At 41.9% G+C, this 25,618-nt stretch overlaps 1 protein-coding gene across 2 annotated transcripts in view; it reads left to right on the top strand.

Annotated features, from left to right (window-relative positions):
- The window catches only part of Hhat (hedgehog acyltransferase), a 235,173-nt gene that overhangs the window by 59,396 nt on the left and 150,159 nt on the right, over positions 1-25,618 (top strand). For both annotated transcript variants that reach the window (XM_013015052.1, XM_013015053.1), the window contains one exon: positions 19,456-19,606. In XM_013015052.1, the coding sequence (XP_012870506.1) occupies positions 19,456-19,606 (151 nt within the window). The remainder of the gene's footprint in view (positions 1-19,455; positions 19,607-25,618) is intronic.

Consider the following 25,618-nt stretch of genomic DNA (forward strand, 5'->3'; position numbering starts at 1 on the left):
TTTTCATGTGAGATCCCAGTCTGACCTCCTGTGTATTGGGGGTTCCACAGGTTGTTGCCTGAACTCACAAGCACTGATGCCTCCCAGTCTTCCTGCTTGCAATTTGTTGTTCCTGGCGTCCAAAGATTTTGTTATTTTCTAAATAGTTTAAGGACACATTTAACAATATGCTTTTAAATATTTCATCCAGATTTTCTTAGTTGTTCTCTCCTCGGGATTAATCCCCTGCATGGGCATAGTCTGTTATGTGGTCAGAAGTGTAAGTCTTAACAGTGCCCTTTTGTAAGAGGAAGGTCAGTCTCTCAAACAGTATCCCCAGCAGCTCCCTGGGTAACTCATGGCCATAACTGGGTCACATGTCCTTGCTACAGTCATTCTTTACAAGATTCCCATGATTAGCTGATAATCAGGTATTTCTTTCAAGTCAGTATGAGGAAGGAGTCAGGCATTTGAGCAGAGTTGCATGGCTATCGACAAGGACTGGTGAGTTGTTCAATGAGGAACCAGTAATGTCCATTTCTGAATATGAAATAGCACTATTGCATCTTAGAAAAACTTTAAAGCAGTATAAGAGGCATCCTGGAAAATAGAAAAGCTTAATTTTTTGTGATTGTTTCATGTCATCTTTCAACAATTAACCTGGGGCTCAGAATTTGTTGGGTGACCACACATCCCACTTCACAGACCTATTTTATATCTTAGTGTAATTATTTATAGTGATACAGTTCCTTTCTAGAAATAAGAAAGTGTCATAATTTGGGAAACATAATCAGTTTCTTAATAATCTTTTCTTTTCAATATCCTTGTTCTATTGTTATTCACCTCCTGATGCACAATATCGTCTTGCATATTAATCCCTTCCATACTTGAAAATACCTTGGCATTGAATTCCTTCTGTACTTGACTATGTAGCATTTGAGCCGAGTGCTGTCATACTCATTTCTCCATTCAGTAAGTATTCATCCAGTTCCCGATATTTCTTGCACTTGGCCTCAGGGATCTGAAGATGAGTCAGATATAGTCCTTGTTTTCAAGAAGCTCATTCTAGAGAAATGGTACATGAAGAAAATGGACTTTGTTTCTCATTTTACAGGACTGAAGTTGATGTCTGCATAGACTCAAGGGACAGAGGGCACAAAAGAGGAAGGTGCTATTATTCACCTTCTTGCTAACCCAGGAAACAGAGGTTTCAAAGGGGAATTGATGCACCAGATGGCTGTGACATACTAGGTGGACAGAGCTGAGGGAGGAGCTGAGCCCACGGCCCCAAGGTTCTTCCTGGGATGGGTTACTCTGGTATGCTCAGGGAATGGTGAGTTGTAACTATAGCTAGATGCTGCTCGAGGGGATAAAGCTTGAGGGCTATAGTTTGGATCTGGAATGGCTCTTAAAAGCTAATGTGTTGAGGATTTGGTCCCCAGCTAGTAAGACTGCTGGGAGATGGGCTGCTTCCTAGCTACCATTAGGTGAGCAGATTTCTCCTGCCACACACTTTTCCATAGTGTACTGTCTCCACAGGACCAAACACGAAGAGGCCAAAAGACCCTGGAACCATGAGCATCTGTCCTCCTTTTCTCCCTCCTCCCTCTCTTCTTTCTCCTCTCTTTCCTCATTCCCCCCAATACAGGATTTGAACTCAGGAGCTAGTGTTCCTGCTTGGCCCTTTTGTTTAAATATGGAGCTCTACTACTAAATCTATACATCTCAACTTCTAGCTTTTTGCTGGGCTGGTTTGGAACTGTGATCCTCAGATCTCAGCCTTCTGAATAGCTAGGATTGTAGATCTGAGCTACCAATGCACAGTCCCTTTGTTCGCTTGAATGGAAGGCTTTCCTTTTTGTCCCCATGCCGCAGTTGCAGTTGAGTGTGAGGTTAGCAAGGAGCATAAGAGGAATAAAGGACACCTCTTTGCGTCACAAGGAAGAAAATATACAACTGAGATTTCATTTCAAAGATCTCCGGATTGAGCAACATTGTGCCTTCCCAGAAGTGACTTCTACCAACACCTCTAGTAGAACAGCAGCTGCTTTAAAGAAGCAACTCTGTCTCCACTTTTGATGGCTGTTGCCCATTAAGTGTTTTTAACTGGTATGCTGGTTCAGATGAAGGAAAATATCGTGGGGACTCTGCCTGCTGAGTGCCAGTAGATTGGTGTTAATGAAAGTGGCCAGACATCCAGGTGAATGAGTGATCCAAGATCTTGCATGAGTCAGTCAGGGGCTATGTTATTCTAGGAAATGATCCCTGCAGAATTAAGAAGTCTGGGGATGCCAGTAGAGATGGCTTGCCATGGGATGCATTTGCTGAGGTTAATCAAATAGTGAGGATGTTTCTGACCTCCTTTCCTGATGGAGGTGGAAAAGTAGAGGTGGCTGGTTGTCTGTCAGAGCTCAAGTGTGACTCTCTGTAATTGAGACAACATTAAGAGCTCCATAACACGGGCCGGGAATGTGGCTCAGTGGTAGAGTGCTTGCCTAACATGCGTGAAGCCCTGGGTTCGATTCCTCAGTACCACATTAACAGAAAAAGCCCGAAGTGGAACTGTGGCTCTCAAGTGGTGGAGTGCTAACCTTGAGCAAAAGAAGCTCAGAGATAGTGCCCAAGCCCTGAGTTCAAGCCCCACGACTGGCAAAAAAAAAAAAAAAAGCTCCATGAAAATGGGGGGTGGGTTTGGGGGTGGGTGGGCAGAGAAGCACTTTTTTTTCTTTAATCCTCTCCTGGAGATGTAAAAATAAAATTTTCTTCCCATGTATTTCTCTCTCTCTCTCTCTTTTTTCCAGTGCAGTTCTGATGATGATGATGATTAAACCTCTACTTCAGTTTTCAGGGAGGCTCAGAACTGCTGTAACCAGCTTCTCAGGAGAGGTCAGGCTGCGATGAGGCATGCTGTAGAAGGGCAGAATGCAATGGACAGGGAGTTGGGGGTGGGGGTGTTGTCTGTGCTGGGGTTACACCAGTTCTAGGTGTGTAACCTCAGTCTCTCCTGGGACTATTCCAATTCCTGGATTAGAAATATTTTAGCAGACAGATTAAAATGATAAGAACACTAACACTTGAGGTAAGAGTAGGTAGAAAAAGATGAGCCAGGAGTCACTAAACAGGAATGCTAAGAAATGGAGGAGGAAACAACTGGTCTTGTGAAGAAGGAAGTGTAAGGTTGTAATATGTCAGGCCAAGAAAGATAACAGAGTAGGGTCTGTTTTATTTTGGCAAATGGGAAGTCATGGTTGGATTTCATGGGTTGGCAATGTCTGTGTTTTTTTTTTTTAATTTTTAGGGAGTATAAATTCATGATTGAAGAAAATCAGAAGTGAGAAAATAGAGATAGTTTGGGAAGAACTTGACACCCATTTTTAGCAACGAAAAGCAATCAGAATTGACTGAAAAAAGTAGTGGTAATAGTAGCTTTCTGAAGGAGGATGGATGGAAGGCTGTGTTCTGTTAATGCATAGGGAATATTCAGGAAGAGGACCCTGAATAGCTTCTTTCCAGTTCTGTCCACAAAGAAGGTTTAAGAGGATTTAAGGAGGTTTAAGAGATCTTATTAGATATAGTGTTCAATTGTGTGCCACCAGCTAGACATCGTCAAGAAAGCGCACCAACATTACATTGCTGGAAGCATTCACTCTCCTCCCCTAAACAGGCCCAACTCATAAATAACCATCACCAGCTCCAAGTCCAGGTGCTCTGGGGGTGGTGGTGGTGGTGTCCACATCACCCTTAGTTCTATCATAATGTTGATGTTCTGTAACAGCATACCCAAAGGGTAGAGTTGGCCACTAGTAACATGCTTTATATTAAATAATGGGAGCGGGGGGGGAGGGGGAAAGTCATGGGAACAAACAGGAGTATTATTTTTAAATTATCTGTAAATACTATACAACAAATAAACGATGTGTGAATGCTTTAGAACTGATTTCTGTGCCAGATTTGGGTGAGAACTGGGAAAAGTCTATGGCTTTCTCCTGCATTTCCCCACCATGTTGTGTTCTCTTTGTGACAGTTTGGGGGTTTTAACCCAGTGCTAGGACCCAAATATAAACTCCTGAGGGGTCTGTGTACCCCGTGTATTGCCTCTTGTCTTCTGCCAATGAACTAGAACCACAACAATATCTGGAGACATGATAGGTACCCTTGGGTTCTGGTTTTACTCCTTCCTGTCTCTACTTGGTAAGAGTAACTCTATTTCTCCCGTGTGGTAAAGATCACTCTTCCATGCTGATACCATGAGCCCTCTTTACTTGCTTATGTAGTCCCAAAAGGAGTCCCGATTGGCTGGGCAATACGGCTGTGATTTGATGGAATTGCTGTTGACACTTTGCTGGGTAACAAGACTCCCCCCCAAAAAGCACAACCTACATTTACAGGAAGAAGAAGATATTTTAGAAGTTGATTAAGATGGACACCAGTGAGAGATGCCACTTCCACCCTTTAGATACTGTCCATATCTAGGCTATGTGCAAGCCGGTGCAGAGCCCAGTCTCCATCCTGCGGGACAGCATGCCTGCCTCATAAGATAATGCCTTTGGAACCACGTCAGAACATTTGATAGCATTCTGTGGCGCCGGCCATGTCTGGATGATGGATGAGTCCAGTGGATCCTATAGACTTAGCCTCTTCTGTCACTCCACTTGTTACAGAGTTAGGTCTGGAGACAGGAAGAAAGTGGATGATGTTGGCATGATGTTGGGTGTTGGCGAAAGCCTGGTGGATTTGGAAAGCAAATCCACATCCAGAATAAGGCCATCTCCCTGGCATTTCCAAAGTGGAAGGTGTCCGGTATAATGAACTTGACACAGGAGTGTGGAAGGCTCTGGGCACTGGTGGGTCAGGCATCCAGCTGTGCTGAGAGCCAAGTTACCCTGGCAAGGGATCTTCTACCTGGTTGAGTCATCACAATACTTTTTGTTTTTGCTGCCACGCGGGCCACTGTGGACATAAATGCATTGAAAACCATTGCAATGGCTGTGGAAAGATGGTGGGTGATGTATTGAGTATAAGCTCCCATGTTATTGAGAGCAGCCAGGCACTTTTGTTATTTACATATATATGTGTATATTCACATATATACATATATATGTGTATGTATATATGTGTATATGTATATGCATATGTCTATGTATATGTATGTTTGTGTGTGTGTGTGTGTGTGTGTGTGTGTGTGTGTGTGTGTGTGTTGAACATACACACACTATCTCTTGTGCTGGCCTCCTGACCTTCTGGCATGTTCATTCACTAACCTCTTTCCCAAACCTCCTTATCCATATATTAACTCTAATTTCATCCCAGATGATTGGCTCTTTGGGGGACCTATTTATCAAATCATATGTGATAACTACCCTTGATATTTGTACCACCTGGAATCCTTCTATTATCCCTTTATGATTTCCCAGTGGATTCTTGGCATCTCAGCCCAATAGATAGGGGCCACTGTGGTGTCTGGGTTTCTAAACACTGCCCATAATCCATTCTGCTCACTGCAGTCTCAGCCACCAAAGAGGATCTGGGATTGCTGATATGCACCCATACAAGTAGCAAAGGTTAGACAGAATGGACTTCTCTTCTCCAGTGACAGTCCTCAGCGTCCATCCCCACACATACTGGTCAGACTCTTGTCAGTGTTTTGTAGTAGAATATTGCAGTGCTTTTGGAGTAAAAGCTTTGTAATAGGTCCCCTGTGACATGCAGGGGTTCATCGCCAGACATAGAGAGAGGACTGTTGTTGAACAGGAGGGAGGAGGGAAATGGCTTCTCTTGTACAGTAATTCCTTAAGTAATTTCATTAAAAGTGTCTTCTGGTAGGACCAGGTCTGCCTATTACACAGGAAAAGAGGGGTTGCTGCTGGCCAGGGATGTGCCCTAAAGTTTAGACGTGTAAAGTCTCAACTCATTATAAATCCCCTTGTTAGTTTTTAGAAAGGATACATTGGTGCCTTAATTTATAGACACCTTGCAAGAGTGAGAATTCAGCTAACATGGTAATTTAATAAACCTAAGAAACAAAATCTTTTTTGGCTTATCAGATGTAAAGGTGGTTTTTTAGAAGAGTCCTAGAGTCCCTGTTTCCAGGCTATGCTCTGAGGTGAGAATTTGAGCCTATTGTGTTTTGAGAATTATGAGCCTATTTGATTCTCTTCTCTTCTCAAGATTCTCAGTCTTGAAGCTCTATCCCTGGCAATAGGAATCCAGCCTGCACCATCTTTCTTGGAATTAAAGAAAATCCAGGAAAACATACACAGGCCCATATGCATATATATACAAATGAAGTATGGTACGCCCAGGGAAAGGCTCCATTGCTTTAACTTCTTTGAACAACTAACTTAAGTTCAATGACAATGGATACTAGGAAGCAGAAGCATGTTTTTTTTTTTTGTTGGTCGTGGGGCTTGAACTCTGGGCCTGGGCACTGTCCCTCAGCTCTTCAGTTCAAGGCGAGTGCTCTACCACTTGAGCTACAGCGCCACTTCCGGTTTTCTGGTGGTCTATTGGAGATAGGAGTCTCACGGTCTTTCCTGCCCGGGCTGGCTTTGAAGCGCGATCCTCAGATCTCAGCCTCCTGAGTAGCTAGGATTACAGCCGTGAGCCACCAGCGCCCGGCTAAGCAGAAGCATGTTTTGTCAGTGGTGAGGGTGGACAGGAGGCAAATGGAGAGAGGATGGGTGGGCCAATACAATGAACATGAACATATGTGAAAATAGAAGCAGGTGACTTGGGGGATGGGTGAGAGTTGGGACAGATTGGGGAGAAGGATTGAAGGGGTGACATTGATCAAAATGCATTGTATTTATAAAACTGACGTATTGAGTTGAAACCCCTTTGTACAATGACTTTAATAATAATAATAATAAATAGATGATGGAGGAGGAGGAGAAGAAGAAGAAGCCATGCACTTAATACTTGCAATCTTTCCCAAGTGAGCCAGACTGCAGGATTGTTAGGGACTTCTGGGGTTAACATCTGTGAAAGGAAAGGAGTGGAAGCAGCCTTTTGCTCACAGCTAGCACTCTACCACTTGAGCCATACCTGCATTCCCTGTGTTGGTTATTATCAGCATAGAGTCTTGCTTTATGCCCAGGCTAGCCTGGACTGTGATCCTCCTATTTGTCCTTCCCCTTATTGCTGAGATAATGGGCATATGCTATTGTGTCCAGTCATTATGCTTCACCCAAAGCTTGGGATGATAGGGCCCTCCATCATACCACTGTTGGTGGCAGTGGAGTCTTGTGAACTTCTGTTTGATCTGACCTTGAACAGCAATCCCCTGATCTCAGCATCCCAAGGAGCTAGAATTGAAGGCTTAATCCACTGGTTACATTGGTTACATAATTTATTACATTGTTGGTTACATTCTTCCTGGGTTTGTCTTTGTACTCTTAAATTCAAAGAATTCTTGGAAATGTAGTATGTTTAAGAGGGCACATGGTTCCATGAAGCAAATCAAGACTCTGGTAGTCAGGAAGCAAATGCATATGTACAGGCAAGTGGCAGGGTCAGCCACACTAAATACAATTATCTGGCCCACGAATATTTCAATGAAGAATGAGACAAATTTACAGGGCATGGATTGCCATCTGCTAAGAAACAGACACTTACCAATAGATATGGGGTTAATATATTTGATACCACTGTAGAAAATTAAAAATGACTTGTATTTGTAACTATGAATATAAATGACTGTACATTCTCTTAGAAAATTCTGTAGACTGAAGGAAAATAAACCAATGGTCAGCTGTGCCCTTTGCAAACTTACCCGTAGCCAAGTCATTCCTTACCTTTAGTCAAGTAGTCCAACATTGCTACTTACCCTTAGTTAATTTAAAAAAAAATTTTTTTTTTGGTCCGGTAGTGGAGCCTGAACTCTGGGCCTGGGTGCTGTCCCTCAGCTCTTCAGCTCAAGGCTAGTGCTCTACCACTTGAGCCACAGCGCCACTTCCGGCTTTTTTCTTTTTGCTTATGTGGTGCTGAGGAATCGAACCCAGGGCCTCGAGCATGCAAGGCAAGCCACCTTCCCAGCCCTTACCCTTAGTTAAGTAATACAACATTGCCAGGGGAGGCATTTCTCTCTCATTAAAGTAAACCACAACTGGGTACTAGTGGCTCACACCTGTAATCCTAGCTACTCAAGAAACTGAGATCTGAGGACCATGGTTCAAAGCTAGGCCAGGCAGGGAAATTGGTGAGACTTTTTGTTGTTGTTGTTGTTGTAGGTCGTGGGGCTTGAACTCTGGGCCTGGGCGCTGTCCCTGAGCTCTTCAGCTCAAGGCTAGCACTCTACCACTTGAGCCACAGCGCCACTTCCAGCTTTTTCTGCGTATGTGGTGCTGAGGAATCAAACCCAAGGCCTCATGCATGCGAGGCAAGCACTCTACCACTGAGCCACTTCCCCAGCCAAACACCCTGTCTTTATATGACATTTTTCTAAATCTTCATTCCTGATTATATTCCTTCTTGCCCATTGTTTACCCCCAGAGCTAGCTCATCCACAATGTGATGGCCTTTTGCTCTCTCATGGATAGTGTTTGTCGATGAGTGTGTGCATGCATGGATGCCTTCTCTGAGTGTATATGTCTAGATTGGTTTGCATGCTGTGTAGATACTCAATGAGCAGACTTACAAGAAGCCAAGAACATATTGTTATGTCCCAAATGTGGTGCCATCTGTCTACTTGAAGCTTTTGTCAGGGATGGAAGAGATAATGGCGAGGTGACTAATGTTGGGAGAAGGTTTTCTCTCATTGTTTGAGGTGATTTCTTTGTGGCATGACTTTGCCCTGGGCCGCACTCTCTTGTAGGATAGACATTTGGAAATAAGGAAAGTGAGTGCCTTCTGGAATCCAGTGGCCAGATGTTCATCATCAAGTGAGTGACGACTAAGAGAAACACCATTGAGACAGTGCCTGGCAGTGTTCCCCAGGCAGCAAACACTTCTGCACACACACTTCCGAAGCCAGAGCAGGATGTTAATATTAAGACTACCTTGTTCTACTCTTAATCTTATCGTGCATACTTAGGACAAGGAAATAGAGTCATTCCTGTCAACAGGCCCCTAAGATAAGTAATTTGAGATAATTTGTAGTGTTTACAATTACACTTACCTTTCCAATAATCCCATCTCCTATGGCATTCTCCTCAGTGACGATCCCACGAATACTATGTGATTTCCCTTGAGCTAACATTCTCCAGGGAAAATGATTAGTTAAGGTGTGTTAACAGTTCTTGTTGAAGTTATAGCTTTGTAATAATTGGGCAGAACTCACTTCATGCAATCAAATTTGATTATATGAAAATGTAATTAGTCTTGAGTCGTGTGTTGTATCAACTATTTCCTTCCAGCATTTTATTTTTATTAGGCTCTCTGTCTCACTCAAAATCATGGGAATAACTTAAAGAAAATCAAGACCGGGGTTTCTATTATGCTAACAACTCACGTCCCTTTTTATAGAACTTCAAACAAAAACCATCAATGCCATATGCTGCTCTGCTCATTACTCTCCTTTCTGTTTCCAGCCACGTTGGTGTCAGCTCTGTTGCAAATATTATGGACTATAGATTCTAGTTGCCTTGGAGGCAATAATTTTCATTCTAAATTGGTCAGTTAGCATTCTGGTATTATTGATCTCTGTCCATGAGCTAGACTGATGTACACCTGCCCACACAGATCTTTCCTTGGGGTGCTGATGAATCAGGTTCCTGACCTGTAAAACTGAGGACCAGCAAGGGCGTGGCTGAGGTGGCTTGAGGGATTTTTCTGGAAGGCTAATAGCCTTGATTAGTGGCTCCTGCAGAACTAGCATAGCTTTGTGATCGTGGGGTGATCATAGTTTAGTTCAATGCTTTCCTGATTGGAGTATTTACTTTCCAGTTGGGGATTGAACTCAGGTCTGAGCACTTACCCTGGACTCTTGTCTTTGAGGCTAGCACTCTACCATTTGAACCACTGCTCTGCTTCCATCTTTTTCAGTGTTTAATTGGAGATAGAGTCTCAGAGACTTTTCTGCCCAGGCTGGCTTCAAACCTTGTTCCTTAGATCTCAGCCTCCTGAGTAGCTAGGATTACAAGCATGAGCTACTGGCACTTGGTTTGATTGGATATTTTTAAATGTAGTGTGTGTGTGTGTGTGTGTGTGTGTGTGTGTGTGTGTATTAGTGGTTCAGGACATATATACAGAAAAGGGCCAGGAGGTGGCAGTAAAAGCTAAAAGCTAGTCATTAAACAAAATGAGCTTGAAATAAGACAAAATTTCATTAGCTTAACATTGAGCTTCTCACGGGCAATTTAGAGTTTTCACATGGGGATCATTGTGGGGGTTTTTGTGTGTGGTTTCTGTTTTCTTTTCTTTCTTTTTTTTGCTGATCCTGGCACTTTGAACTCCGGGCCTGGGCACTGTCCTTTCTTTTTCACTCATGGCTACACAACTTCACTTCTGGCTTTTTGGTGGTTAATTGGAAATATGAGTCCCATGGATTTTCCTGCATGAGTTGGCTTTGAACCAAGATCATCAGATCTCAGCCTCCTGAGTAGCCAGGATTACAGGTATGAGCCACCAATATCTAGCTAGAATACATTTAAAAAAAGATACAGACTTTAGATGAGACTGCCATTCTGTTTGAGCAGATGGGGTCTCCCAGCCCCTTAATTTCCAGGAACAATGGACTGATGCTGTTCCCTGGTCTCAGCAGAAACCAGGGCCTGGGTGCTGTCCCTGAGCTTTTGTGTTCAAGGACAGTGCTCTACACAGCTCCATTTCTGGCTTTTTGGTAGTTAACTTGGGATCAGAGTCTCATGGACTTTTCTGCCTGGGCTGGCTTTGAACTAGTCTCCTGTGAAGCTAGGATGACAAACCTAAGCCCCTGGTACTAGCCATGAAAGAGGACTTTGCTAAAGGTTTGGGGGACTACTCAAACAACTTACAAATGGGGACTGCCCTTCCTGGGTACCTCAGTCTGGGCTCTCATTTTCCATATCCATCTACTTTTTCTGCCTTTCTCTTTTTATTAACAAAACACATCTCAAATTTCTTATCATCTAATCTTGCTAAGACACACACACACGCACACACACACGCACACACACACACACAATCTCATCACCTGTTTGACTTATGTAAAGTCTTGCTTCTTTGCATGACTGATCCTTCCTTCCTTCCTTCTTTCCTTCTTTCCTTCCTTCCTTCCTTTCTTTCTTCCTTCCTTCCTTCCTTCCTTCCTACCTTCCTTCCTTCCTCCCTGCCTCCCTGCCTCCCTGCCTCCCTGCCTTCCTGCCTCCCTGCCTTCCTGCCTCCCTGCCTTCCTGCCTTCCTGCCTTCTTGCCTTCCTTCCTTTCTTTCTTTTTTTTTTGTTAGTTGTGGGGCTTGAACTCTGGGTTTGGGCATTGTCCCTGAGCTCTTCAGCTCAAGGCTAGTGCTCTACCACTTCCAGTTTTCTGGTGTTTGATTGGAGATAAGAGTCTCACAGACTTTCCTGCCTGGGCTAGCTTTGAACCACTTAGATCTCAGCCTCCTGAATATCTAGGATTACTTACAGGTGTGAGCCACTGGTGCCCAGCTGGATTCTGTCTTTCTTTCCTGTTACTCTGGCCAGGCTCCTGTGTCTGCCTACCCATGTCTTCCACTGTACTGGGCTGTTTGACACCTTCGTGCTTTACATGGATTTTATCTAGCAAAGTCATTTAAAAAATTGCCTTTTAGAAAATTGAAAGAATTAGAATTCACCTTAGGCTTTTATTCCCCCGGGTGCAGCAACGATCAACTCATGGGCAATTGTCTTTCATCTGTATTCTCCCCTGAATTGTTTTGAAGCTAATGCTAGACCTCTTATTGTTATCCATAAATATTTCAGCAGTATCACTAAAGGATAAGAACTCCGATTTTCTTCTGAACTCCATAAGAAGGCAAAACACAGCAGACTGGAATCAGACTCTGATTTCACAAGGGATTAAGGGAGTAAAGGCGATGACTTAACAGTTTCTTTCTATAAAAGTTCAAAAAGATCACATTCCTTGAGTTCATTATTGAATGGCGTTTCTCCACAGTAAACCCCTGGTAAAACCAGGTCTGTAAGATGATGAGGACAAAAGAGAACTTTGGCAAGGGGTTAAGAGTGAGTGAGGAGCCAGCACTGGTGGGTCATACCTGTAATTCTAGTGACTTTAGGAGGCTGAGATCTGAGGATCACAGTGTGAAGCTAGCCCAGGTAGCAAAGTCTTTGAGTTTCTTACCTACAATTAACTGGCAAAAAGCTGAAAAGTGTGGCTCAAGTGGTAGAGCACCATGCTTGAGTAAAAAGCCAAGTGAGGGCATAAGGTCCTGAGTTTGAGCCCCAGTACTGGTGCATGTATGCAGACACACACACACACACATACACACACACACACACACACACACACACACACGCACACACGCACCTGAGAGGAGGTATGAGGATGGCAAGTTATATCTTCCCTGATAGAGATAAAACAAAAGCTTTGTGGAATATTCATTTGAGTCTCCTTGAAAGTCCAGCCTGTTCACTGGTTGAGGTTTAGAAATCCATATCCTAAGTGTAAAGTAGACAGAGGGGTTTCAGCTCAGTAATTCGACACTAGCTGTTATTGAGATAATGTTGGTGCTCCTATCTAATTGGTAATGAGATGTTAAGGAAGACAACCATTTGCTTTTCCTTATCTGACAACATCCCGTAGAGGGGAGAGGGGAGGGATAATTGTTTTGTAAAGTAGGGGCACACACCCACGTCAGACAGCACAGGACTCCTTTCTTCACCATCCTTTTGAGAAGTGAAACATCCTAAGCCTTGTTAAGACAGGGTGAAAGCCAATTAATTTTTATAAATTCGCTCCTGTTCCTGAGGTTATTTAAAATGAATGTAGTATGAACCCAAAGCGACTCTGGGATTTACTACTGTGGAGCCTAGCTCTTCAATCACAGCTATTCCATGTGGCGTGAGGATAATTTCACCAGCAGTGCCCACAGCTTGCAGAATGGAGGAGCGGCGGCTTGACATGGCGCTGTAAAGAGTACAGGATGTACCACGGTTATGTAGCAAACACCAGCTATTCCCTGCTGGCTCTTCTCCTCCCAGTGTCTCTCTCAGGATACTCTGAAGGTCGCTTCCTCTCTAACCCATTACTTGATATGTAGATGATTTCTTAGATACATAAAATAGGTCTTCCTTCCTTCTCTCCCCTCCTGCCCTCTCTCTCTCCCTCCTTCTTCCCTTCCCTTCTCTCTCTTCCTCCCTTCTCCTCTCTCTCTCCTTTCCTCTTTCCTTCTTTGATGGCACTGGAGTTTGAACTCAGGGCCTTATGCTTGGTAGGCAGGTACTCTACTACTCACACCCTTAGCCCTTTTTGCCTTTGTTATTTTTCAAATATGCATTTATGCCCATGTCAGCCTGTACTATGACCATTCTACTGGTACTGCCTGCTTTCCTGGGGTGACAGGTGGCACCACCATGCCTCGATTTTATTGGTTAAGATGGGATCTTGCAAACTTTTTGCCCAGGCTGTCTTCCATCTGCAGTCCTTCCCTTTTCCACATCGCAAGTAGTTAGGATTACAGGCATGAGACACTGGTGCCTGACTGTGCTTTCTTTTTCTGCATGAAGTAGCCCCGTTAGCTTTGTCTGAGAGCTCCCTGGCTGCCCTGTCATCTGGCCTGACTCACACTGGCTCAGTTCCATGTCTGCTCTGGGAGTTGGATGTGACTATTGTAAATGAGGTGACTTAGAGGCAGTACACCCAAGTTCACATTGCAGCTCTGAGACTCATTAGTGTGTGATCTTGGATGAGTTTTGACACCTTTGTGTATTCAAGTTTCTACCTGCAAACCAGGGGGTAGTTATAGTACTTACCATAGAGAGTTAGTTTTGAGAATTTAATGTGCTGTTGCATACTGCTTGGCATATTGAAACTTTTTTTTTGGTGTCTCTGTGTTTGAGACAAACTCATTATGTAACCCACGCTAGCCTTGAACTGGGGATCCTCCTGCATCAGCTTCCATGGTGCTGAGACTGGCTGGAGGTAGTCTTAATCAGTAGCTAGCCTCGATATGCTCTAAAACTAGATTGCTATTGAACTTGTCCAGACAATGGAGAGTATACATACAAAAAAGTTATAAAGAAAATACAACGGACACTTATCTCTGATGTAGTTTAAGAATGAAAAGATCACGGATGCTGTTGGAGCCCCCTTGGGGTAACTACCCTGATTGCATTTTCATCTTCCTCTCTACACCATCATCACTCTCTTGGATTGACATAATGAAATGATGGTTTAGATGGGGCCTTAACCAAAGGTAGAGTTTAAACTGACAAAACAGAGGACATGTGGTGGGAGGCTGTAAGTAGAGGAATGAGTGTAGGCCAAGAGGCAGCAAAGGGTATAAATTATCAAGGAATCCAGTGCGTATGGAAAGTCAGGGGAGGAAAATTGGATTGGGGCTGGCTTTTTCTTTCCCACCTCTTCACCTCTTAGTGGAAATCTCTAGCCACTTATCCCAGAACCAAAGCTGAGAAGAAAATGATAAGTCAATAGAAGCCAATCTCCAACTGCTTTATGTCAATTAAAACTGTAATGGGATAATATTAAAAGAGAGATAAATGGTTTTTTGTAGCACATGTAACTAAACCAGAGTGCAGTGGAGGAGCTTAGCGTGGTCTCTGTGCAAGGAAGGCCTGTCAATTCACAAAGTACTTGCTTTTTGCTGAACCTGTTCTTCAGAGGTTTGCCATTAGGGTTTTTCTTCAGATAATGTGTCCCTACCTAGAATTACAAACTTGCAACCACTTTTCAAACTTTGGAAGTTCTAAAAACAGATTAATATGGTGTTCCCTTCTTAATTGTTTTGAGTTTTTCCTTTGAATTATTAAGCAAGGTAGATAAATATAGAAAATTTACTACTCCAGTGTGAATGAAATGAAGGTTTATGAGTGGGAAACAAATCAAATTATTTAAGTAGTTCAGTTTGATTTGGATATATGGTTACCAAGGCAAGTTTGTCTTTTGCTTATTTTTTTTGAAATGATTCATTTTGATAAAAACTATTGGGTCCACCAGTATTTCAATATGGTAGGACAGGAGCAATCTCACTCTGTTTTATATGACACATGCTCTTGTGTAGGTTGCATTTAAATCTTGCCTTGTGTTGAAGTGGTGATTTTTTTTTGTTATATTGCAGTGTTATATTGGATTACTTAGCTCTTCTCTTGTCTAATATATCAAAGGAATATCTTATATAATTTCATATTCATATATACACACACAAAGAAGAATGAGAGCAAGCGTGTGTGAGAGAGAATGAGAGTTCATGGGTGGGTAGACTGAGCACCCTGGGTGTGTTTATCTGGGAAGAATTGAGCTCCAGAAAGGCAGTTAAGGCCTTTTTCCCCCCTTCCTTATCTTCCTAGGCTTCTATAGAACTTAACATTCATCTCTTTCTGTCTTGAAAATCTGTTCTGTTTCTAGTTTTGGAAGGAGCAAGCTATATTCTGTTTTGGACAAGTTGAGTTTGAAGAACTAAGAATTGGAGGTGGTTTATGGGTTGACTGAGTTCAACCTATATTTAGTAACTTCAAGGCAATAGCAAATGCTATTTCTCTTGATTCACCCTCACCCCCCTCGAATACAAGGTCCCGAGCCCACAGAAGACTCTTATTTGGTAGCCTGAGTTTCATTAGTGATTGGATTCTCTGAGCTGACAATAGACCATTACTGCACTTTCCAGAGACACTGTGATACTGGATCTCCATACTGTTGTTCATTCAGTTACTTTTCAAGTAAGCATTGATCAGGCATCAGCTACATGTCAGATGTTAGCTTCTGAGATATAAGAAATAACCCCCCAAAAATCTTCAGGGCTCTTGGTCTAGTAGGATAACCATACATGTGTAGAACCATCATCTGAAGTAAAAGCCATGGAACAGGTCCTAAAGAATAAATTCTATTCAGTTTTAAGAGGCAGCAGGTGATTGCACAGCTAACATTTTTGTTCCTTCAAGCTTTTGCTGAAATATCTTCATCTTAGGGAAGTCTGCCCTAACTCCTATTTTAAAATACACTAGTATTTGACATTCAGTACTTTAATTAATTAATTAATTTTGTTGCCAGTACCTGGCTTTCTTGCTTAGAGCTGGCACTGTACCATTTGAACCATACCTCCAGTCCACCATTTTCCAGGCTAATTGAGATAGTGTTTTGTGGATTTTCTGCAAGAGCTGGCTTCAAGCTGTGATTGTTCAGGTCTCAGCTTCTTGGGCAGCTAAGATTACAAGTGTAAGCCACTAGTGGCCTGCCCATCCCAGCATTTCTGAGTTTCCTCAACTCTGACAATTATTCAGACACAGCCAACTGAGATAGAGGACTGGAAAAGGAAAAGTGACTTTTGCTAGATGCAATCCACATGACAGCACCAGTATCTATGAATGTATGGTAAGCACCTAGAGCCATGCCTGTGAAACTACAGCATGCGTAATTGGTAAATGTCTGAGAATCTGTTCATGTTGTTTCTTGTTCCCATGGTGTGAGGGTTAATCCCACTTAGATTTTCCTTCTCTTTTCACTCTAATGTTCTATGGGAAGGGGCCATGCTCGATAAAAATATTGAATGAATAAGACAAGGCCACATTTGAACTGGAATCTGAAGGGTAAATAAGATTTTGCTAAGAAAAGGAGGAGCTGGACACAAAGTCTGAATTAACAAACTACATGGCAAAAGAATAGAATAAATGAAACCAGAATGGAATTGATCAGAAACCCTTAGGGTACATGGTGTCCCATTTGATCTGAACTCGTCTATTTCTTTATTTTTAGTTTTATTTATTTAGTCAGTCGTGGGGCCTGAACTCTGGGTCTGGGCGCTGTCCCTCAGTTCTTCAGCTCAAGGCTAGCGCTCTACCACTTGAACCATTGCACCACTTCCAGCTTTTTCTGCTTATGTGGTGCTGAGGAATCAAATCTAGGGCCTTATGCATACAAGGCAAGCACTCTACCACTGAGCTGCCTTCCCAGCCCCTATTTCTTTATTTTTTTACATAACTTTTTAACTGTTTTTATAAAGGTGATGTACAAAGGGGTTACAGTTACATAAGTCAAGTACATTTCTTCTTGGTCAATGTTACCTGGTCCCTTGCTGTCAAGTCTATTTGCTAGACTATAGCTAGTTATCTCAGTTTAGTGCATGCTTGTTGAATGAATGAATGTCAAGTATGTGAACCTATGTGGATTTGGGGAGGGAAAGGGGCTAGGATAGATAGGCTTGAGTGTAATTCTTGCTGCTTGAGAAATAATATTTTAGATAAAAACTCAGCAAAAAAAAATTTTTTTTTTGTCAGTCATGGGTTTTGAACTCTGGGCCTGGGCACTGTCCCTCAGCTCTTCAGCTCAAGGCAAGTGCTCTACCACTTGAGCCACAGCACCAGTTCTGGTTTTCTGGTCATTAATTGGAGATCAGAGTCTCACGGACTTTCCTGCCCCAGCTGGCTTTGAATTACAATCCTCAGATCTCAGCCTCCTGAGTAGCTAGGATTACAGGCGTGAGCCACCGGTGCCCGGCTAGCAATTTTTTAAAGTAATGAAGTATAATTAGATTTTTAAACTTGTTTTTAACTTTTATTAATTGTTATTATAAAGGTGATATACAGAGGGCTTAATTCTTTTTCTCTCCCCCAGTTTTTCCCTCCCATCCCCACTCACAAGTTGTATAGTTTATTTTCATCATTGTACTTTGTTGCATTTGTTCACTCTTTGTCCCTCATAATCAGATTTTGTATTTTTGAACCTGACAAGAGCTTGTTCAGTTTATTTATATCAAATAACTTTCAATCAGGGTAGAGTCATTTATATTCTGATGCTATTTTCTTGTCAGTTGTATGCCTGAGAGGCTGTAGCAAAATTTGTAGGGTCAACTTTGCAACCTTAGACTAAATCTTACAGAGAGAGGCGCTGTTTAGGTCGAGGGGGAAAGAAGAACTAGATGTGTATCTTTCCTGGGATGATAACAATCAGTAGCAAAGCAGTATAGCAGTTAATCCCTCAGATGCCAACCCAAGGGAGAAAAATTAACATAGAAAACTTACAATTTAAATATCATTATGCAAGCTGGGTGCTGGTGGCTCTCGACTGTAATTTTGGCTATTTAGGAGCCTGAGATCTGAGGATTGTGGTTCAAAACCATTCGAGTCTGTGAGACTCTTATCTTGCAATTAATTGACCAAAAGCCTGAAGTGGAGGTGTGGCTCAACTAGTAGAATGCCAAAGATAAGGGACAGTACCCAGGCCTTTAGTTCAAGCTCCAGTGTTGGCACAAAAATCAGCTAATTTTTCCTCTATGTTTGTGGAGCAGTTATTACAATTTCAAGGAAAAATCAATTTCAACCTTCTGTATTTCAAGGGGAGAGGGTTAGATGAATGAAGAGGTGGGGGGGAGAATGCAGTCAAGAATTCATTGCAGGGGCTGGGAAGGTGGCTCAGTGGTAGAGCGCTTGCCTTGCATGCCTGAGGCCCTGGGTTTGATTCCTCAGCACCACATAAGCAAAAAGAAAAAAGCAGGAAGTGGTGCTATGGCTCAAGTGGTAGAGCGCTAGCCTTGAGCTGAAGAGCTGAGGGACAGTGCCCAGGCCCAGAGTTTAGGCCCCACAACTGGACCCCCCCCCCAAAAAAAAAGAATTCATTGCATATCCTACAAAATTAAGAATGTAAGGGAAGGGATGGCTGGGAGGGATGTGTGACAGCGATCAAGATGCATTGTTTGTAAACTGCTTTGTAAATGGCAACTCCTGTGTACAACTACTTAGAGATAATAAAAAGGAAATATTCAGTAACACGTATATAGAGCGTTGGTTGGATATTTTGCATATGTATGCCTTCTTATATTCTCCATCTATATTGGAGTAAAAGATCTCTTCATTACTTTCAATTAGATTTAGCCATAGAGTATGCATTAACTCTTAAAGAAAATAATTTCTTTTAGCCCAGCTCATGTATCATTTAATACAAGGATGAAGATTCTGGACAAATGACTCACAAGCATGTAGACTCAGCCTTTTTTGATTTTAATATTTGCGCTTCAGACATGACAACTGAGCAATATTTAGTGTCAAAAATAGAAGCATCATTTGCAAAGAAATGGAAGGAACTGGGAAAAAAATCATGTTAAGTGAAGTAAGTCAGGCCCAGTGATAGAGGAAGTATGCTTTCTCTCATATGTGGAATCTAGAATTAATTAAGAAAGAAAGAAGTAGACACGGGATATTTTTAGTTAACCCATAAGCGTATTAACTAAAACATGGTAGATTCAAGGGAGAACTAAAATGGTGGAATTCCTTAGAAAGGCTCACAGTCCAAAAAAAAGAGAAAATTACCAGCAAATGGGAGAGAGGTTTGAGGATTGGAACAAGGGCTTCTGGGCTGTTGAAGACGGATCGTCCTCTTGTCTGTGTGTCTGATGGGTCCCTTTGCCTTTCAGGAGGACTGGCACTGGCTCAAGTGCTCTTCTTCTATGTGAAGTACCTAGTCCTCTTTGGCATCCCAGCTCTGCTCATGCGTCTGGATGGAATCAAGCCACCTCCTCTCCCTCGCTGCGTGAGCACTATGTTCAGCTTCACAGGCATGTGGAGGTCAGTCGCTTGGCCTATCTATCTGTCTGTCTGTCTGTCTATCTATCTATCTTTAAATAAGTCATTTATTGTAAAAATACTGTACAGAGGGGTTACAGTTACATGAGTAAGGTAATGAGTACATTTCCCATTGAGCATTGTTACCTCTTCCTTTGTTTTTCCCTTCCCTACCATCCCTTCCCTCCCCCCCTCCCCAACTTCTCCCTCCCCACCCCCACAAGTTGTAAAGTTCATTTTCAATATAGTGTCTTGTACATGTCATTGTTACAATGGGCCAATTTGTATCCCTATTTAAGCGTTTTGTTTTTTCCCTTCTTCTCCTCAAATTAGAAAAATATATATACAAGATGCAGTGCACCAAAATCAAATACAGTGAAAGCAGGGGTTATACCATGGGGGAAGAACATACAAAAGAAACAAGAAATCACATAGTACATTATAAGTATGTTAAAAACAATAGCAAGAAAGAAAAAACCACTATGTCCCTGTCTTGGGGTTCATTTCACTTAACATCATCTTACAAGGTCATATGCACATACCTTTTGATCTTTTCTGCTTGACTCAGACATATACTAGTTATTGCAAATAAGGGAAGCCATGGGACCTATGTTTCTTTGGGCCTGGCTTACTTCACTTAATATAATTTTTTCAATGTCTTTCCATTTCCTAACAAGTAGGGTGATGGGTTTATGAAAGCCTTTCTAGGATGACCAGTGATTTGCTTGCTTTCAGAGAGCTAGGCTTCCATTCTTTCTCTGCCTCTCACAGAAGCCACATTATAGTACTTCCATTTCCTTATCCTCCTAAGAGGATGACAATGTATGCTCCAAATTGTCATGAGGCTGTGAATTACAGGCAAGAGAAGAAGGTGTCTGGGTGCAATGCGCAAAGGGTTGTGTTTGAAGTAGTTTTTTGCTACGAATACCTGTTAGGATTGATTATTTTATCGCTTTCTGTTTTCCTGGAAAATGACATCTGTGTGTGAGACTATTGATTTGAAAACACATCTCAGTATGTAGCACAAGCCAAAGGTGCCGGGTGCTAGTTCTCATATCAGATGTGGGGCATTTTAAATTTGTTTCAGTTTTCTTATCTCTGTAGTAATAGTAACAAGATTAATAGCATTACCTATGTCCAAAGGTTGTTTTCAAGAATAAATAAACTTATGCATTGAGAGCAGCTGGCACATAGCAGATACTCCACAGATATTTGCTTTTACTTTTATATTATTCTTGTGCTCAGTTGCACACACATAGGTTTTTTTTTTCTGTTTATGATTTTGTCCCATAACCTTATAGTTGGCTTGGAATCTTTGGCCCCAAAGACCCCTTATCCCTCACCCCTGTTATTTCTTTTTCACTTAGCTGTAGATTCTTTTTTGTTTTTTTCAAATGTATATTTTTTATTGTAAAGATACTATACTGTGGGGTTACAGTTACCTGAGTAAGGTAATGAGTACATTTCCTCTCAAGCATTGTTACCCCCTCCTTTGTTTTTCCCTAACCATCCCTTCCCTCCCTGCCTCCCCAACTCCTCCCTCCTTCCTCCACCCCCAAGTTGTAAAGTTCGTTTTTAACATAGTGTCTTGTACATCTCATTGTTACAATGGGTCAACCTGTATCCTTGTTTCAGCTTTTTGTTATTTCCCTTCCAAATGTATATATAAGATGTGGGGTACCAGAATTAAATACAGTGAAAACAGGGGTTATACCATGGGGGGAGAACATAGGAAAGAAGATAATATTCTTGCTGCTAGCAATGAGTCTTGCAAGGGTCCAGGCAATCAGGGTGGTTCCATGCTTCCTCCCACAGTGTCTGGACCAGGCTTAAGGCAGTCAGCCTAGGATGCCCTTTGGTCTGTGTGACTTAAAGGAAGACATTTGACTTTCTTTAAGAAAGGATGCCTTAACTAATGGGTTGTCTAGGATAATCTTACCAGATAAGTAGAAAAGGTCAAAAGCTATGCACATATGACCATATAAGATAGTGCTAAGCAAAATGAACCCCAAGATAGGGATACATGGGGTTTTATCTTCGTTGCTATTGTTTTTAATGTACTATGTGATTTTTTTTTATTGGTCATGGGTTTTGAACTCTGGGCCTAGGTGCTGTCTCTGAGCTCTTCAGCTCAAGGCTAGTGCTCTACTACTTGAGCCACAGCACCACTTCTGCTTTTCTGGTTGTTAATTGGAGAGTTCCCTGCCCAGGCTGGCTTTAAACAGTGATCCTCAGATCTCATCTCCTGAGTAGCTAGGATTACAGGTCTGAGCCACTGGTGCCTGGTCCCTGTTATTTCTAATCGTCATTTTCCAGATGGACTTGCTTCATGCTGTGTTTTTCAAGCGATAAGATTGCATTTGTAATTGCAAACCGAATATAAGAACCTCAGGGCTGGCAGTGGCTCAGCCCTGCAAGTCAGAGCCTACTTACATTTTGCTCTCTGGGTATCTTGTTTGTCTTTCCTTGTTCTGGCTCAGAATGACCATTATCTCATTTATATGGCCCATTCAGTCTTATATTTTGTCCCTGTAGGCAGAAGACCCAAGCTCTTCCCCTGGGCAGGGGAAGAACTCTGCAAATATTGTCCTATCTCACATTTAAACAGCATTAACCCCATTGGTTTTCCATAGTGACTTCTCGTCAATGCTGAGTGTATCTAAACTTCTTTATCCTTTGGTTAGGTTTGCTTTGGGGAGTTAGAAATTTCGTTTGGTGATTGCAAGGAATATCCAGTAATTGCTTTGATTGGTCCTTCATTATTTCATCGAACATCATGGTGCCCTGTTTTCATGGAAATTGAGCTGCTCTCCTTAAATAGAAAGCCAGGAAATGTTTCTTCTGTTTTTATTGTTGTTGTTGAAGAGGTAAGCCTGAGTGGAAGCTCCGTTAACTCTGATCTATTTGTAAAAGTAATTTCCTGAATCAACGGGTCCTGACCCAGCAAGATTGAGGACATATCCCCAGCGTCTGGGAGCCGAGTATACATTCTGGTCTTTTTCCTTCAAAGCAAAAGATTGTATTTTCTATTTTTTGGCTTATCTTTCTTTTATTTATTTTCTTATTAGTTTATATTAGTTATACCGGGGAGAAAATTTCATTGTTACCTTTCCACACATTTACCAGGTACTCCCATCAATCCCCACCCCCTCTAACCCTATCCTTGGCTCCCCTTCTTTTCCCAAAACAATTTCAACAGGTTTCATTGTTTCATTTGCGTAGTTACAAATACTGTATTTCTATAATATTCAACCTCCTTCTTCCTCCTTGTTAACCCAGCACCCTCACTAATGAATTCTTGTGAAACACCTCCTTAGGGGCATCTGTAGCATGTAAGCATTAGAAAACCTTGGATCCTGCAGGCCAGCTGGATGCTGGCTCTGTGTCCATAAATACTAGCCCACTGATTGTCACATGAGGCAGTTCACACAGTTGACCATATTTTATACTTAAAATGGCTGTCTTATTGTTTGTTCTTTCCCTCCCTCCCTCCCTCCCTTCCTCTCTCCTTTCCTTCCTTCCTTCCTTTTTTCCTTCCTTCCTTCTTCCCCTCACCCAAAAGATCTCTGTCCCCTTCTATGTAAAGCACTAAAGTAGAGCAAACGTGTCTGTCTGCTAGGACTTCTGTCATTGTGTTAAACAGAACTTGACTTAAACAGTTTAGACTCCAGTGTGTTGAAACACTTTCTCCTCTGTCCCAATTAAAGTTGGAAGACAGATGTGTGTAGGAAAGTAAGGATACACAGTTACTTGAGGAGGAAGCTCTAAAGTGATCCCTTGGAGTGAGGTGGTTCTAGAAGGTGTTTTCAGGGATATGCTGATAAAATAGTAGTCTTTCCAGGGCTTGATCTAGTCTCCCATCCTAGCAACTTTAGCATTCAAGGGTATATATTCTTCCCTCCATGTTTTCTTTTTTTATTGTGAAAATACTTTACAGAGGGGTTACAATTATATGGGCAAGATAATGAGTACATTTCTTATCAAGCATTGTAGCCTCTTCCTTTGTTTCCCCTTCCCATCCTCCTCCTGCCCCCCCCCCAATTTCCCTCCATGTTTTCATTTGCAGTTTCTTGAGGGATTTTCCAATCCACCAACTATACTTAGAAGCACTTGGGTGTTTGTTCATAGCGGCCATTTCTTATTAAGTAGTTAACTGTTTCTGAACTCAGTACAATGGAAGGCCCAGAAGTACTTTTTTTATGGGAGAAAAAAGCTGAAATTTGGTATATCTTATTTTGTGTGCTATTCCTAGATGCTCCTTAAGAGGAGATGTACCATGTTTTATGTTCAGTTTCAACTATTATAATCTTGATCACCAATAGCCACATGAAGACATACTCAACTTCTCTGGCCATAAAAGAAATGCAAATAAAAACAACATTGAGATTCCATCTCACCCCAGTTAGAATGGCTATAATAAAGAAATCTAATAAGAACAGATGCTGGAGGGGATGTGGCCAAAAGGGAACCCTACTGCACCTTTGGTGGGAGTATAAACTTGTTCAACCACTCTGGAAAGCACTATGGAGGTTCCTACTTTTGGGCATTTGCCCCAATGATCACAAACAAGGCCATACTAAAGCTACCAGCATAACTATGTTTATCATGCATTATTCACCATATCTTAGCTTTGGAACCAACCCAAATGCCTCTCAGTAGATGAATGGATCAAGAAAATGTGATACATACATACATACATACATACATATATATATATATATATATATATATTATGTAGTGGAATTCTATGCTTCCATCAAAAAGAATGACACTGCTCCATTTGTTAGGAAATGGAAAGACTTGGAAAAAATCATATTAAGTGAAGTAAGCCAAACCCATGGTTTTCCTTATTTGCAATAATTAGTATACATCTAGGATAATCTTGCTCCTGATTCTTTTTATGCTCCTGATTCTTTAACTCTTTAAGACTGGACTTAGGTCTAAGAAGAATTCAGTCTTGAGAGAGTCAGAGTTCTCAAGCTGGTTATATAAATGCATCTTGCAGACGGTAGCATGTGCTCATTCAATAATACAAAGGTTAGAGAAGATAGGAAGTAGATGAGAAAGGTTTGATACCATCTACAGTGATGGTTTAGTGGTTACCTGACTTCCTAGAAAATCCACATTGAATGAGGCTTAGAAGTGACAACAAAAGATGAGTTTGTATTTCATCATCATCATGTGAAAGGCATACAACACATAGGCCTGAACATGGTGCTGGCCAATTGTATCATCCTCGAGTCTACTTACAGTGAGAGAAGATATGAAGCCACCATCTTTCTGTGTAAGAGAAATTAGAGCTCTATATCACAGAACAGGTGAAATCGGCCATCAGCAGGAGAAAGAATTTGCCTTGACATGATAGTGCAAATTGACCATCAAAAAATGACCATTCACTCAAATGGCAGAAACCTCAAAGTTAAGACCTGATGGGTCTATTTATGGTTTCTCTCCTAACTCTTCTCTGCCATAGAATTCCTGATGAAATATTTAGTCACAGACCCCCCGCATCCCCACCCCCCACGAAGAATGTTTGTATTCATCCTTCCATGGTTTTGCTGTGGTCATACATACAGATGTGAGAAGTTGATGATTTTCTGCTCCATTTTGAGGTGTCATGTTTTAATTTAGATGAGATCTGTAATGAGCATCTTTGGCCAAGAATCATTAAATATGCCACTGCCTGTCCAGGGTTCAAAATTAGAAATTTGATGATATCCTCCAATTTGATTTCTAGCTATGGAAGTGAAATGTGCAAAACGAGAGTTTCCCCTGGTGGCTGATGAGTTAAGGGTCAATTTTCGTTATCTCTTGCGTTGCTTTCCCTCTGCATTTCTTGAATTACAATGCTCCTGGGTCTTTACAGGCAAACTCATGCATTATTGCTTATCTCAGAGGAGTCTTGGAACTGTTGGGCAGTTGGGAGATCTTAATATACAGGACAATCACTAGTCTGGGGAGAGGGAAAAGCCCAACTGCCCTCTTTCAGTGGGAGCTCTGATTGCTTGGGCTGCT

The sequence above is a fragment of the Dipodomys ordii genome, unplaced genomic scaffold (assembly GCF_000151885.1).
Source record: "Dipodomys ordii isolate 6190 unplaced genomic scaffold, Dord_2.0 Scaffold26, whole genome shotgun sequence".
NCBI classification, from domain to species: domain Eukaryota; kingdom Metazoa; phylum Chordata; class Mammalia; order Rodentia; family Heteromyidae; genus Dipodomys; species Dipodomys ordii.